The sequence below is a fragment of the Pelodiscus sinensis genome, chromosome 1 (assembly GCF_049634645.1).
Source record: "Pelodiscus sinensis isolate JC-2024 chromosome 1, ASM4963464v1, whole genome shotgun sequence".
In the NCBI taxonomy this organism is placed as follows: domain Eukaryota; kingdom Metazoa; phylum Chordata; order Testudines; family Trionychidae; genus Pelodiscus; species Pelodiscus sinensis.
Genome location: NC_134711.1, coordinates 305,678,032 through 305,692,579, shown reverse-complemented (window position 1 = coordinate 305,692,579; position 14,548 = coordinate 305,678,032). Strand labels below are relative to the sequence as shown.

The 14,548-nt window shown below is 44.1% G+C and overlaps 1 protein-coding gene across 5 annotated transcripts in view; it reads left to right on the top strand.

Moving 5' to 3' along the window:
* MRE11 (MRE11 double strand break repair nuclease) overlaps window positions 1-14,548 on the top strand; it is a 55,930-nt gene that overhangs the window by 1,694 nt on the left and 39,688 nt on the right. For all 5 annotated transcript variants that reach the window (XM_075919365.1, XM_075919364.1, XM_006134410.4 and 2 more), the window contains 9 exons: window positions 1,211-1,343; window positions 2,114-2,274; window positions 3,964-4,051; window positions 5,410-5,551; window positions 8,735-8,849; window positions 11,082-11,267; window positions 12,292-12,463; window positions 13,025-13,105; window positions 13,351-13,477. In XM_075919365.1, the coding sequence (XP_075775480.1) occupies window positions 1,211-1,343; window positions 2,114-2,274; window positions 3,964-4,051; window positions 5,410-5,551; window positions 8,735-8,849; window positions 11,082-11,267; window positions 12,292-12,463; window positions 13,025-13,105; window positions 13,351-13,477 (1,205 nt within the window). The remainder of the gene's footprint in view (window positions 1-1,210; window positions 1,344-2,113; window positions 2,275-3,963; window positions 4,052-5,409; window positions 5,552-8,734; window positions 8,850-11,081; window positions 11,268-12,291; window positions 12,464-13,024; window positions 13,106-13,350; window positions 13,478-14,548) is intronic.

Here is a 14,548-nt window from a genome sequence, read left to right as displayed (position 1 = left end):
CACTGGCACATGGAAGCCTCTCACGCCCCTTCTTCCCCCCTCATGTAAGAGATGTCTATGAGAGACTGTGTGTGAGATATCTCTCCCCGTGCAAATCCTAAAGCTTTAAAGATAAAGTAAATAAGACTTAAATTACTACTCCTTTTTAACAGGGTCTCAGTCAACTTGATATTTGAACTCTTATATTACATAGTTCTGATCTCTTTCCATTGAACTCGTTTGAATATGAGTACTGATTGTATCTCTTTTAACTGGGACTCCCTGGTCCGGCATGGACCACGGATATTCCTGGACCACACTGTCCAGGAAGAGGGAGGTCTGGCGGTGGGGCAGGAGCACCGTAAGGAGCAATGGCAACTCAGACAGGAGCAGTGTGTATGTGGGAGGGGAGAAGGGAGGATGGCCATCATGGCAGAGAGTTCTTGCTCCAGCGGAGCTCCCTGGCCCGGTTGCTGGGGAGCTCTACCCTGGCTGCAGCTGTGGACCTCCTCGCCCCTGCCAGGGAGCTCTGGTCCTGTCCCTGGCTGCAAAGCTCTAGCTGCATTCTGGCTCCAGCAGCTAGGGAGCTCTCGCCCCAGCTGTGGAGCTCTGGCCTTGGCGCTCTGGCCCAGCAGTAGGGGGGCTGGAGAGAGTCCTAGGGGACTGAGGCAGCAGTGAGGGCAGGCTGGAGCCGTAACCCGGTGGCAGTGCAGCCACAATGGGAGGAACCTTCTCTGTTCCGGCAAAACCCCTCTTTTGGGACCAGTCAGGTCCTGTGGGTGCCAGACCAGCGAGGTCCAACCTATAATTTTACTGAGTAGCCTATATTTAGCATAGGGAAGTATGGTCACCCTAGTTTCAGGTGTTTGCTCAGGCCATTTCTCTAAACCAATATTCGTGGTTTTATGAAGACTTTTTTTCCCCTTTAGGGTTAGATCCTTAAAAGGGATCCACAGGGTGCAGCCCCACATCTGCAAGGATCCATTTGCAGGATATAGCCCATAACATCTTTTACTTACGGTAAATCTAGGTGTTGTTTGAAACAAATGTAGATTAAACATGAGACATTTGGTTTTTAAGTTCATGGTATCCTGTTAATGCTACAAAATATAAATCTTTGTTGTAGACTGCTGTGTCTTTGGTAAATTTTGGTACAATGGTTTATTGTACTAAAGACTGGAAATAGCTGAATTCAGAATACAGGTTTTTTATTTTTTTTAATTAAATTTAGGAATGAAGAAGATACCTTCAAAATCTTGGTTGCTACTGACATTCACCTTGGGTACTTGGAGAAGGATCCTGTGCGTGGAAATGATACATTTGTAACTTTTGATGAAATTTTGAGACATGCTCAACAAAAAGAAGTAAGCAGTCTTACACATTTTGGAAAATAAGGCACTGAGACTGTACTTTGGATGCTTTCCAGAAAATATGAGGAAGGTTGGCTTCAGTCCTGTGTCTAGATCTTGTGGAGCCCCTTAAAGATTGCAAGATTGGGCCCTTGTTCTGAAGTCACCTCCCCCGCCCCGGCGTCTGGACTCCCTGCTGTGCCTGGGCATCCTGTCGGGGCGGCTGCCTGTGAGCAGCTGGCGCACCGCTGGTATGCCGTCTCCGGCGCTGCTCAGCTCCCGGGCTGCGGCACGCCTGGTGCTGCGGCTCCACCCACTGCCCCGAGAGCCGCCAGGAAAGCTCCAGAGTGTGGGGTGCCTCTGCCCTGTCACAGATATACTTACTCATTTACTCTAATAAATTAGTTTTAAAGAAATTGGGGTAGAACACTTGTAAAATATTGTTGGGATCTTCTTTATCATTGATTTTTTTAAGAACATCTGTGATATTGCTTTGCAAAGAATTGTATGTTTTTGTTGTCATGGTTTTGTCTTTTTGCAAATTGTGCTTTTTATTTTTTCTGAATAACTGCTAGATTGTAAAATAAGATTAAATTAATTTAACTACAAATATTTTCGGTTTTACTTGTTTTAAAGTCTATAATTATGGTATTAACTTTAAAGACCTGGTAAGAAATTTAATATACTGAAAACTAAAATTAATGTTTTACAATAGCATGTAGAGAATTGCTTTTAAGATAAAACACAATGCCATTTGACTGTAACAAATCTCTTGATCTGTGCAGGTAGATTTTATTTTATTAGGTGGGGATCTTTTTCATGAAAATAAACCTTCCAGAAAAACACTACACACCTGCATTGAATTATTAAGAAAATACTGCATGGGTGATCGTCCTGTACAATTTGAAATTTTGAGTGACCAGTCAGTCAATTTTGGTTTTAGCAAGTAAGTATATTTACAGTGATGAAGTGCCTATGTTGTACATTTGCTCATTAGACACTAGAAACAGTAAGCTGCCAGTGGAGTAGAGGTAAGAGTCTGGTCCTGTAAACTGCTTATTGGCAGACCTCTATAAGTCAGTGGATTTCTGTGCACTTTCAGTAGTCCACAGAGCAGCTTGCAGCGTCAGCTCTTGAGTCTATTTTCTGACCATTTCAGACTTGTTAAAAATTCTTAAGAACTTTACCATCTTTGGATGACTTGTCTAATTTATTATTATTATTATTGCATATAATATGTAGGCCCAGTATTTGAAACTTAATGTAAGAATGCTCATTTGAACAGACACCAAATACAATAGCACTGCTTGTTAGAAGAGAGGAGTGATTTTGATCAAAGTATTTGTAGGATTGGGCCTCCATAATCCTAGCTAGGCTTTTGAGTTTTTAGAACTAAAGGATTCTAACATCATAAATTAAACACATTGCTCAGTGTTTTGAGGACAGAAATCAAATGTGAATATGTTGAAAAGGTGTTTTGTTGGTTTTGTTTTGTTTTTAATAATGCAGAATATATCAAACAAGTTTTCAACTAAGGATCTCAATTATTGCTTAAAATGTTAACCAGTTAAATGTTAACCAATCAGCATCACCCGGGGTAACCAGTTACCCTACTTTCAACCTTAAGTACAACAAGTGTGTACCAAGTGTACGCTGTGATGCAGTACATTCCACACTTCAATATTTATCCAAATTTATGTAGTGTCTTGCTTCCTCTAAAGCCTTGCCCACTGCCTAACTATCTTAGCTACATGTATGAACTCCAACTTCAGAATCTGAGCACCTTTACTCTTATAAATATACCAAGCAATCATGTCTGCCAGTCAAGACCTGCTCCCCACCGTGGAGCCAGTCCCTCCCTGCTTTTGCGAGCGAAAGCAGTGTTGATATCCCCATTTCACATGTAGGAAATTGTAGTACAGAAGTTCTGGCTCATAGACTCATAGACTTTAAGGTCAGAAGGGACCATTATGATCATCTAGTCTGACCCCCTGCACAGTGCAGGCCACAGAATCTAACCCACCCCTCTTAGAATAATCCTCTCACCTATATCTCAGATATTGAAGCCTTCAAATACTTTGAAGGCCCCAACATGCAGAGAGTCCTCCAGCTGTGATCTGTGCCCAATGCTACAGAGGAAGGCAAAAAACCTCCAGGGCCTCTGCCAATCTACCCTGGAGGAAAATTCCTTCCCGACCCCAAATATGGCGATCAGCTAAACCCTGAGCATGTGGGCAAGACTCACCAAAGGTATTTAGGCACCATGATTTCAATGGCAGTTAAGGTCCTAAATACCTTTTGAGGTTCTGGGCCTAAGTGACTTGCCAAGGTCACCCAGGAAGTTTTATGATGCAGTAGGAACTTGACCTCATGTCTCTCAAATCTAAACTGTTGCCTTTCAACCACTGTCCTTCCTCTCTTAGTCCCTTTTTAATATAGGTGAAGTGAAATCTCATTTAGTAATCACCTGCTTGAGAATCTTGCTGAATGTGTCTTTATTAATGTTCATAAAATGTCTTCATATGTAATAAAGTTTATGTATCAGTTACAATTATTTTGATAAGAAAAAACTGTATGACATATTCTGTGTATGCAAACAGCTTGTAAAGAAACGTAAAACTTTTTTTCTATTCAGATTTCCATGGGTGAACTATCAGGATGGGAATCTCAACGTTTGTATTCCAGTTTTTAGTATTCATGGCAATCATGATGATCCCACGGGGGTAATTATTTTAGTGATGGCAAGAATTATAACATTGCACAGATACAAGTATATTTTTTTCCCTTTGAGAACAGGTTACTAGTATGAATCATTCCATTTCACTTTTAAGTTTCCTTTTTAATTTACTGGGTGGATTTTCCAGAGTCCATTGTTTTTTCACGTCAGACTCAAACCAAGGATGTTAAGGACTAGTTGACTATCCAATAAGAATTTGCTTATTGGATAGTCTATCGACTAGTCGATTTCACCCCCTTGCTGCCTCTATGAGATTCTGGGGAAATGCTGCACGGTGCCTAGAATCAGTTGCGGAGTCCCCAGCTGACCACAGGCTCGATGGCTGCCCCTTTGAAATACGGAGGCAGCATTTCAAAGGGGCAGTGCCACACAGCTGAGCTGGGGATTAGCTGGGCAGCAGCTGCCCCTTTGAAATGTTGCCTCCACGTTTCAGAGGGGCAGCCCTGGAGCCCGGGGTTCCAGCTGACCCCAGGCTTTGTGCAGCATTTTCCCAGAACCCGGGGTCAACTGGGGAGTCCCTAGCTGGTCCTGGGTTCCGCTGAAATGCCGCATGGAACTGGGGTCAGCTGGGGAGTCCCCAGCTTTAACCTGGGCTCCACGCAGCATGTTGCACAGTATAGAGCCTGGGGTCAGCCGGGGACTCTTTAGTCCCCCACTGACCCCGGGCTCCATGGCTTTGAAATGCGCAAGAGCCCCTGCTAGAGACTCTTCTATATTTCAAAGGAGGAATGCAGAACTCTGCGTATAGCCCAGGGCCAGCGGGAAGTCCCGCTGACTCCAAACTGCATGTGGTTGCCTGCTTTGAAATGTACAACAACCCCAGAGGGGCTGTTGTACATTTCAAAGGAGGAATGTGTAAGTGCCTATCAATTAGTCGAGTAGTTGATGGAAATTCCACCGACTACTTGACTAGTCAATTAACTGTATTTTAACATTTTTAACTCAAACAATCATGTTTTAGGCTTTACGTCCAATTATTAACAGGGGTGGGAAGACAGGATATGGGACCACATAGTCTGCCTATCTAATACCTTATTTTAGGGATATCTAAACCTACAGATGACATAAGGCATCTGTTCATAAATGTTTTCATTATGCATTTAACACAGAGAATTTGTAATATAGGATTTTTACTATTCTTCACAATCTACCTCTAAAACAAGCTATTTAATAAAAACTATAACTTGATAGTTCATACTGAACAATCAATTTAGCCAAGCCATCCTTAAGGCTTCCTTTCTATTATACTTTGGTGAACAAAGTAATAGTTAATTAAGACACAATCTTAAAAGTTGAATTTAAATACAAATTAATTATCTTTCTGTTCTTTAATATTTTCAATAGGTAGATGCACTGTGTGCATTAGATATTTTAAGCAGTGCAGGATTGCTGAATCATTTTGGACGCTCATCATCTGTAGAGAAGATAGACATTAGTCCCATTTTGCTCCACAAGGGAAGCACAAAAATTGCTCTATATGGATTAGGTAAGCTTCTTTTCTATTCATCTAGATATTTCCAAAGCATGTCTAGATCTTTGTATCAAAGGGCTATATTTCCTTTTTTATTGAGCTCTATATTCTTACTTCATATAGCTATAAAGAGCAAGATAAATAATCTTAGAATCAATATTTCTGCGGGAGTGTGTTAGACACAGCTTGTGAGGGGTTTGGGGTGCGATCACCCCCTCTCCGCACAAGAGGGGGGCTCGGCGGACCCCTACACCCTCTTTTTGTCTATCTTGTGCCCCGGACCTCCGCCCGGGAGCCCAGGCGATCGGGTGTGATCACCCCCTCCCCGGGTAGGAAGGGGGAGTCAGCGGGCCCAGAGGTTGTCACCTGTCCCTGCGGGGTGGGGCCTGCGCCCCCCAGTCCTGGTGCGCTCCCGCTCAGGGTCCTGGTTTTATGACGGGTCCAAGTTAAAGTCGCCCGGAGCTGTATGCTCCTTCAGCGGAGGGAGGGGGACCCGGTCCTGCCCTCTCTCCGGGACCCAGCCCGGGGCCCTAAGCGTTGGGGCTTGCTTGCGCCCCGACGCAGTAGACAGGGGTCACTCCGGCATAACCCGTCCACCCACGGCCGCCACCAGCGTTCTGCCCCGGGCTCCTTCCTCCCTTCCCGGGTTTCCCCAGATTGTGGCTCCGCTTTCCGCCACCTACCCTGGTTCAGCAGTTCGGGTCCTGGGTCATCCAGGCGAGGTCTCGGGTTCACTCCCTCGGCTGGGTCCGCTCCCGGCTTGGCCACTCCCTCCAGGCTTGGCGGGGCGGAGCCCGGTCGCCGTCGGAACAGGGGCTGACCGACCGCCAGCCGCGGTGGCTGTCCCGGAGATCCCGGGGTCGAGGCCGGGCCGACTGCCGGCCTCGGTGCCGCTCCAGGTCCGTCCTTGTTCTGGGGCCTCGCCGCCTCTTCTGGGAGGAGGCTGCCCCCTTCCTCGCTGGCGGCAAGCCCTTTTAAAGTGGCCCGCCACGCCGGCCGCTACCCAGGGCCCCTCCCTTTCCGGCAGCACGCCGGTGTCCTCCCACGCCGCGCGTCCGCCTCGCTCCCCCCTATCCCCGCCCTGCGCATCCTCCGGGGAGGGGCCAATGCTCCCCTGCCGACGCAGGCGCGGCGGCCGCATGCGGTCCTGCCGGCTGCCCCCCGCCTGTGCCAAGGCCGTAGGGGAGGGCTTGGGTCTGGCTGCCGTTTCCCGGCGTGCAGTGGCCCCGGCCGTCCTCCCCGCGGGTAAGTGACGGCCCGTCACGCAGCTCAAAAGCACATTTGCAAATGTTGAATTTCTTATCCCATGATGAGCTGGCAAAACAGTATGTGACCTCCTGACCAGGTGGTTCTGTTTTTGACATTCCTTCCTATTGGGCCTGTGACCGTGTCCCCCGTCCTCGGTCTGTCCCGGGGTACGGTCACCCGTCCTTGTAAGTCAATAACCTCGCTCCGGGAGTCAGTTCTGGCTATGTCTGCCTCTCCCTCGGAAGGGGAAGGAAGGGGGCCCGGGCCCGCCCTCACTCACGGGCCCCAACCCAGGGCCCTAGGGACAGAGACTACACTCGAGTCTCTGTCCGACTGGCGGGGGTGTGCCCCTAAACACACCAGCCCATGGGCTACTTCGCCGCCCTGCCCTGGGCTACTTCCTTCTTCCTCCTGTCCCGTCCTCGGAGTGTCGATACTCACGACGTCGTGTCTCCCCCTGCGGAAACTGTCGTGAGCGCGTCTGGGTCTCTCTCCACGTCGGGGAGCCCCCGTGCTCTCCTCGTCCCCCCCCCCCCTTCCTTTCCAGTGGCCGGCAAGCTTTTAAAATCCCCGCCTACCTCGGAGGAGTTTACGTGCCCTGCCCCTTGCCGTCCGACGTGGCGCGTTCTCTTTTCCCGTCTCGCTGGAGGGGCTGAGTTCAACTCAGCTGTGCCGGGACATCCCTCCAGCTGAGCCGCGGCGCGAGAGCAACCGGCGCATCGGCGGTAGGTGCTCTGTTGCCCCTCTGCAAGGGCGCAAAGTCCCGGGGGTTGGGTGCGGGGTCTCGGCGCCCCGTCACAGGCCCTATATTTGGCTTGTAGTTTGTTGACAGTACAGTATATTTACTCACTGACTGAAGCAGCCATGATCACATTAGTTCACCCTACATTCTTTTCATAGGCTGCTTGATCATTTGGTATTGGTTTATAAAACTCCTAATGGTGTTTATTCCCTCTTTACTTTTATGACCTTCTCTGAGTCCTGTTAAGATTAGTGTCTGTGCTCTTGACTGCAGCCATCTTTTTAGGGATGCTACTATTGTATCAGAGGTCAGCAAGTTTGATATGATGGCAAGTATTTGTGGATAATCTAACCAATGTACCCAGATATACAGATAATCTTCTTAACCTGCGTATTATACTTTTAATAGTAACTGTAATACAATTTGTGAGTTTATACTTGTTTATTACACTGAAATCTCTTGCTGTTGAATGAAACTTATTCTTCCCCATTTTTACCCTGACAGCTCAGTGTTGTGTTTTTTTATTTGTTTTTTTAATTAGTACTTGCTGTGCTTGTCTGAAGTCAGTTTTTGTTTAGGCTTTTCACATGCAACCAAAAGGGGGAGAGAAGCACTTTTAGACAGAAGATTTACCCAATGTTGCTCGAGTCTTAACTCAATTAATTTTTGTTTTTCTTCATTTAAATTATTGATCTGGGGTGAGGGTGAGGCTGGGGATGAGGGGTTCAGTATGTAGGCTGCCCTGGGGAGAGAGGACAACCCCAGCCCTCTCTCACCACCGTGGCTTTAGGTCATGTGAGAAGCGCCTTTCCATGGCTGCTGCAGCTTCAGCAGGCACACCCAGGGACGGGTACATGTCCCCCAGCGGGGGTTTAGAGAGATACACAAACAGACAAACTCTCTTAAATATATAGTAGATGATATTAAAAGAGTAAACTTGATTGTAAAACCTGATAATTGGCAGGGAGACTCAAGGGCAGACATGGTATCTGCTGGAATTAAGTTTAACTTTTTTTTAACATTTTAGGTTGAGGTGTTTTTCAGTTTTAGAGCACCTTGGTCAAATCTGTGGCAGTGCTTCAAGATTCTTTAATCATGAAAAGATAAAGTGTAATTTTGCTACACAATGTCATTGTCCAGGATTTTGCTGATAAAACATAATTTATTGTATAGTAACATTGATTAACATTTTGCAATGCACATTCCAGGGTCTATACCAGATGAGAGATTATATCGAATGTTTGTCAATAAGCAGGTAACAATGCTGAGACCAAAGGAAGATGAGGATAATTGGTTTAATTTGTTTGTGATTCATCAGAACAGGTAACAATATTGACTGGATTGTGAATTTTTTTTTTCTAAGTAGATATTCAGTTTTGCACAACAAAAATATTCAAAATGCTATGCAGGAAATTTAGGTTCATGACCGGACACCTGCTACCTAAGTCTATTGGATAGCCTATTAGATGCATCAAGCAAGTGGAATATGTCATTTCTTGGTGTAGTAACCCTGTCCAGTTGATCTGATTATAGAAAAGAAATACAGAAAAAAGGGTGGAGCAAAGGAGTTCACAGTTGGCTGAGAGTGTGACCTCTGAATAAAGAGGTTAAAAACAGTACAGCCTCATTAATTAACTTTATGGAGAGGGCGCAGTTGTTTTTCACAAAACAATTGTGAATTGTCTGTATTGGGGCGAGGAACCTTTTTTTTTCCAAATGGGGGAGGGAGTACTAACGCACAGAAAACATCAGTTTCAGGTTACACATAGCCTTCAAAGGGATGCTGAGGCTCTGGCCTTCTAGACTTTGGGGTGGGGTCAGAAATTAGGGGTTTAGGGCGTGGGAGGAGGCTCTGGGTTGGGGCTGAGGAGTTTGTCGTATGGGAGAGGGCTCAGGCCTGGGGTAAGGGATTGAGGTGCAGGGTCTGAAAGGGAGTTAGGATGCAGGAAGAGGATCTTGGGCATGAGGTTTGTGGTGAGGGTGCAGGCTCTGGGACGGGTTTGGAGAGTAGGAGGGGGCTCAGGGATGAGGTCAAAGGTTGGAGAGCAGGAAAATATGAAGGGCGTGAGCTCTGGCCTGGCGCCACTTATTTCAGGCGGCTCCTGATTGGTGGCGCAGCGGGGCTAAGGCAGGCTCACCCACTGCCCTGACCCCCGCAGATCCTGAAAGTGCCCGGCGACTTTGGACTGTGTGCACTGCGTGTGCTGATGAATGTCACTCTGCAGCTTTCATTTGTCCCGGTTTCTGGTTAATGGGAGCATCGGAGGTGGCACATGTGGATGGATGGTGGCAAGCGCACACGGGATCTCAGAGCTGAACTTTCCTAACTGTCCCTGCATCTAGGGCCTTCGGGCAGCTGACCAGTAGACAACTTAGCTTCCTTTCACAGCAAAACTGGTATTGGAGGCTCCAGCATTGCGGTGGGAGGAGGGGAGCGGAGGGTAGACAAGGAAAAGCTCAGGATTCCCAGCCCGCAGCATGGAGATTTGCCATGAGTGGAATGAAATTAAACAGTGGGCTGGAGGTTCCCCACTCCACTGTACTCTGTACTACTTGCGTGTGTGAGGAGAAATATGAGTCTATAAGTTTACATGTTTATAGAAGGAATAACAAATTGGCCATGGATTGGTTATAATGCAGAGACAATTGTAGAGTTGGGTTCAGAAGTCCTATGATTTTGTTTGCACTTTTGAACATTTAAAAAAATCTACCTTGGCAAGATTATTGTATATATTTGTACTGTTCCACATCTATTATTTTCCCAGAAGTGTTAGCAGGCAAAGAGTGAAAATGACACCCTCCTTATAATTTCTCCTCTGAATCTGTTCAAGAAAGAGAATGTGAAGGTGTCAAAGGTACTTTGAGGGAAAAGTCTGAACATTTTGTAAAGATAGCTCCGTCAGAGTTAATTACTCCATACAGCTGTCTGAAGGAGTAACAATAACTGGATCTTCATTTCCCATTTTAAAGGGGGGGGAAAAGCAAAAGGGAGTAAGAAGTGAGGATTATGGATTTAGGATGAACCCTAAAGAAAAAAGTGGAAGAATTTTTTTTTTCTTTAAAGAACAGCTATAACAAAAATGTTTGAGGTGGACAAGAGGTTCATATGATGGAAAAGTGAAGAGTATACATGTCAAGTGAAAGGAGGAGAGAGAGTAAGAGAACCCAAATCAAAGCCAGGATGGTGGGAGGGAGAAAATCAAAGTAAGCAAGCTTAGTGTTAACAGAAATGTTTGAATTTTTAAGCTACCCTTTCACTTGTGAGGAAATATAACCTCTATTAAAAATCAAGAAAAATAATATTTCTTAACTCAGCATTAGAATAATAACTCTTATCTGTGCAAGGAATAAAAAGGAATATTAATTTTCTATATACTTGTGAAATATAGGCATTGCCAATATTGTAAGAATGCAAACCAAATGTAATTATAATATCTTTATTATTTAAATTAGTGTTTTGCAACTGTTCTCCCCCCCCCCCCCCCCGACCTCCAATCTCGCCTCAAAAAGCCAAAACTGTACTTATTCTAATTCTCTTCCTTTTCTTTGAAACAGGAGTAAACATGGAGCCACAAATTATATTCCAGAGCAGTTTTTAGATGACTTTATTGACCTTGTTATATGGGGTCACGAACATGAATGTAAAATAGCTCCAACTCGAAATGAACAGCAACTTTTCTATGTATCTCAGCCAGGAAGTTCAGTGGTTACTTCTTTGTCACCAGGAGAAGCTATAAAAAAGTATGTTTTTTCTGGAGTTTTGTTCTAGTATTCTTCTTGCATGCTGTTCTGGGCATCTCTTATACAGAAGACACATTTTATTTAAATGTAGGGAATTGGTTGGGGTATAATGTAATTCTGTTTGGAAATGTTACTACGTAATCTGCCAAAGGACTAATATCAGTATTTTATGGTAACTTAGTGTTGGCTTTTTTTTAAACTAAATTCAGCCTTTTAAGTAAGTACACCTCTGGGCACTTAGGTAAACTTAGCCTAGAAAAATGAAGGGATTTTTTTTTAGGGCTGTCAAGTGATTAAAAATTGTAATCACGATTAATCGCGTGCAGCTCCCATTTGAAACATCATGGTGGCGTTTCAACGGGGCAGGGCTGCATGAAGCCTGGGATCAGCTGGAGTTCCTAGCTGATCCCAGGCTCCATGCAGCGCTGCCCCCTTGGAAGCACCGGAACGGCACTTCAAAGGGGCAGTGCATTAGGAGCCAAGGATCAGCTGGGGACTCCAGCTGATCCCCGGCTCTGTGTTGCTAAGGCCCTTTGAAGTGCTGCCTTGAAATGCCGGAGCGGCACTTCAAAGGACCTTTGCAACAGCGGAGCCAGAGATCAGTCCCCAGCTGATTCCCGGCTCCACGTTGCAAAGTCTCTTTGAAGTGCCAGAGCGGGAGTTCAGCTGGAGCAGCACTTCAAAGAGGCAGCACAGCATTAACGCCTGCGATAAACGTGTTAAAAAATTAACGCGTTAATCCTGACCTGCTTTAATCGCAGGTGTTAACGCAGGTCACTTGACAGCTCTAGACTTTTTGCACCCTGTCTATTTCCATCTGTGAACATGCTCTCATGTAATCACGAGGCCCTTCCAGTTATAACCTACTGAGGACAGGATCTGAAGTACTGCTCAGAGCACCTTGTTACATTTTAAGGATTTTCAGTGAGATTGTTGTAAGAATAAAGGAGACATTAACAGAAATTTTTATCTAAATTCTGTGACTTGCCCATCCTCATTTGCAAAATTATTCATCTAATTCCAGGCACATTGGTTTGCTGCACATTAAAGGCAAAAAAATGAATATGGAGAAGATTCCTCTTGAAACCGCACGAAGTTTCTACATAGAGGATATCGTTCTTGCTGATCATCCAGACATTTTTAATCCAGACAATCCAAAAGTAACACAAGCAGTACAAGCATTCTGTATGGAAAAGGTAGCTCTCTTGTACTTGAACTGAAGGAAGGGAATGTGATCAACATAAAAGACTGGAAGTTGGAACACCTTAATTTTCTCCCTGTGTATGCCAGTGACATGCTGAGTGCCGGGGAAAGTCGCTTAATTATTTTCTCTCTCAATTCGGTACTTCATTGGCCACCCCACCCCTTTTATTGGACTCACGAGTCAAGTGAAGAATCACAATTATATCTAACACTGAAGTATCACATAGTATAGCACTTGATAATGTTGGAGATTACACTGAACTACCTAATGAAAATGTGAGAAGACTTTTGGAAGTACTAGCAAGAAACTTCTTTGTTGAGATTTAGTCATTATATTTCACACACTTGTTCAAATTCTGCCATCTCTAATGTGTATGTGCACATAAGAGGGCAGATTTTAGTTCTTTATTACTTAAATAGGCACTTCTCCCCTCCCTCCAACACATGTAGTTTTAGATAGTGGCTGGAAAGTTCCAAATAGCCACAACCAGAAAAAGTAATAGATGCTGAAGAGTAACTTTTATATCTATTCGCTTACTGCTTGTGCCTCTCAGGTTGAAACACTGCTGGATAATGCAGAAAGAGAACGTCTGGGAAATCCACGCCAGCCAGAAAAACCTCTCCTAAGATTACGAGTAAGTCTTAGTTGCTTTATTTTAAAACTCTTGTTGACTGGATTGTTTTGTTCTACATGTTCTCAAGGTTTATATTTCATAATTTGTCTGCTCATCCACAGTTTAAATTTTGTTTTAAATCCCATTCTCGCTCTACATGTATCGGATATTTTTTTTTTTTTTAAATCTGATGCTTTGTAGATTATTTGAATGGTATGGTTTACCTGCCTCTATCTAAATTTCATATATTGACATTCTCATTTTAGGTTGATTACAGTGGAGGTTTTGAACCATTCAATATTCATCGTTTCAGTCAGAAGTTCATGGAAAGGACAGCTAACCCAAAGGACATTATACACTTTTTCAGGCATCGTGAACAAAAAGAGAAAAATGGTAAAAACACTTTTAACTGATAACATTTAATATGGGAATTTTAGTAGTTAACTTTAAAACCAGTATGTATTGATTTTAAAACCAGTATGTTCACTAACTATGTAAACTGTAATGAACAGAAGCGATGTTATTTGCTTTAGCATGGCACGTAGGACCCTTAGTTGAGGACCAAGACCCAGCTATAGAAATCTGTAAGGACCCCTGCAAATCTGTAACATATTTGCAGGAGCATGTGGTATGTGCTGTTGTTTTAAATCTTGGTGCTCATAGGAGCATCCTCTGTCAACAGTTTACAGAGAGTGACTTTATGGCCTCAGAAGACCTTTCTGAGCTCTGTGTTTAATGCTGTGCATAAAACTGCATCACAGTTGAATTCTTTAAAAGAACAAATTAAGAAGTAGAGTAGCAGTTTTTATATGATTTAAATGCGTATATAGGAAGTGCTTGGCTGTGGCAAAACCCAGCTCTCTGAAATTTTCAGTGATTTCCCTCCTCCCCCCCACCTTGAGACATGTCAACACATTTACCAATTTGACAAGGGGCTTGTCCTGACTTTAGAACATCTGGGTACCATTGGGGTAGGAAATAGCCTTGTTATCCATACACAAACTTCCCTAGCATTTTATAAGTGAGTACACACATTGAAGATTTCAGTTTTCTCTCTACATCTGTTTACGTAGGATATGCTCATCTAAAACTTTGTAGGAAAAATTTTCTAAGGTGTAATTTGGTTTTCTCTGAAATTGTCAACAACTATTAACCAGTTATTATGAATTCTAGGCATATTTGGATTTTCACTGTGAGAAGTGACTGTTGTTTTAAATAGCAGGAACACTACAATAGAAGACACTAAAATAAGATATTCTGGTAACATATCAAGACAAATTGCATTCTTGATGTGGAACAGTGTATTCAGATTCTTACTAAATCCAAAAGGAACAACGCGGCAGCATTTCAAATTGGGATTTTAGCTAAAGATTTAGCTTTTGGGTTAAATAGCTAAATCTTTTTCTAAAATCCCAGTCTGAAATTCTGACATGTTCTTCTTTTTGGATTTAGTAAGAATCAGGG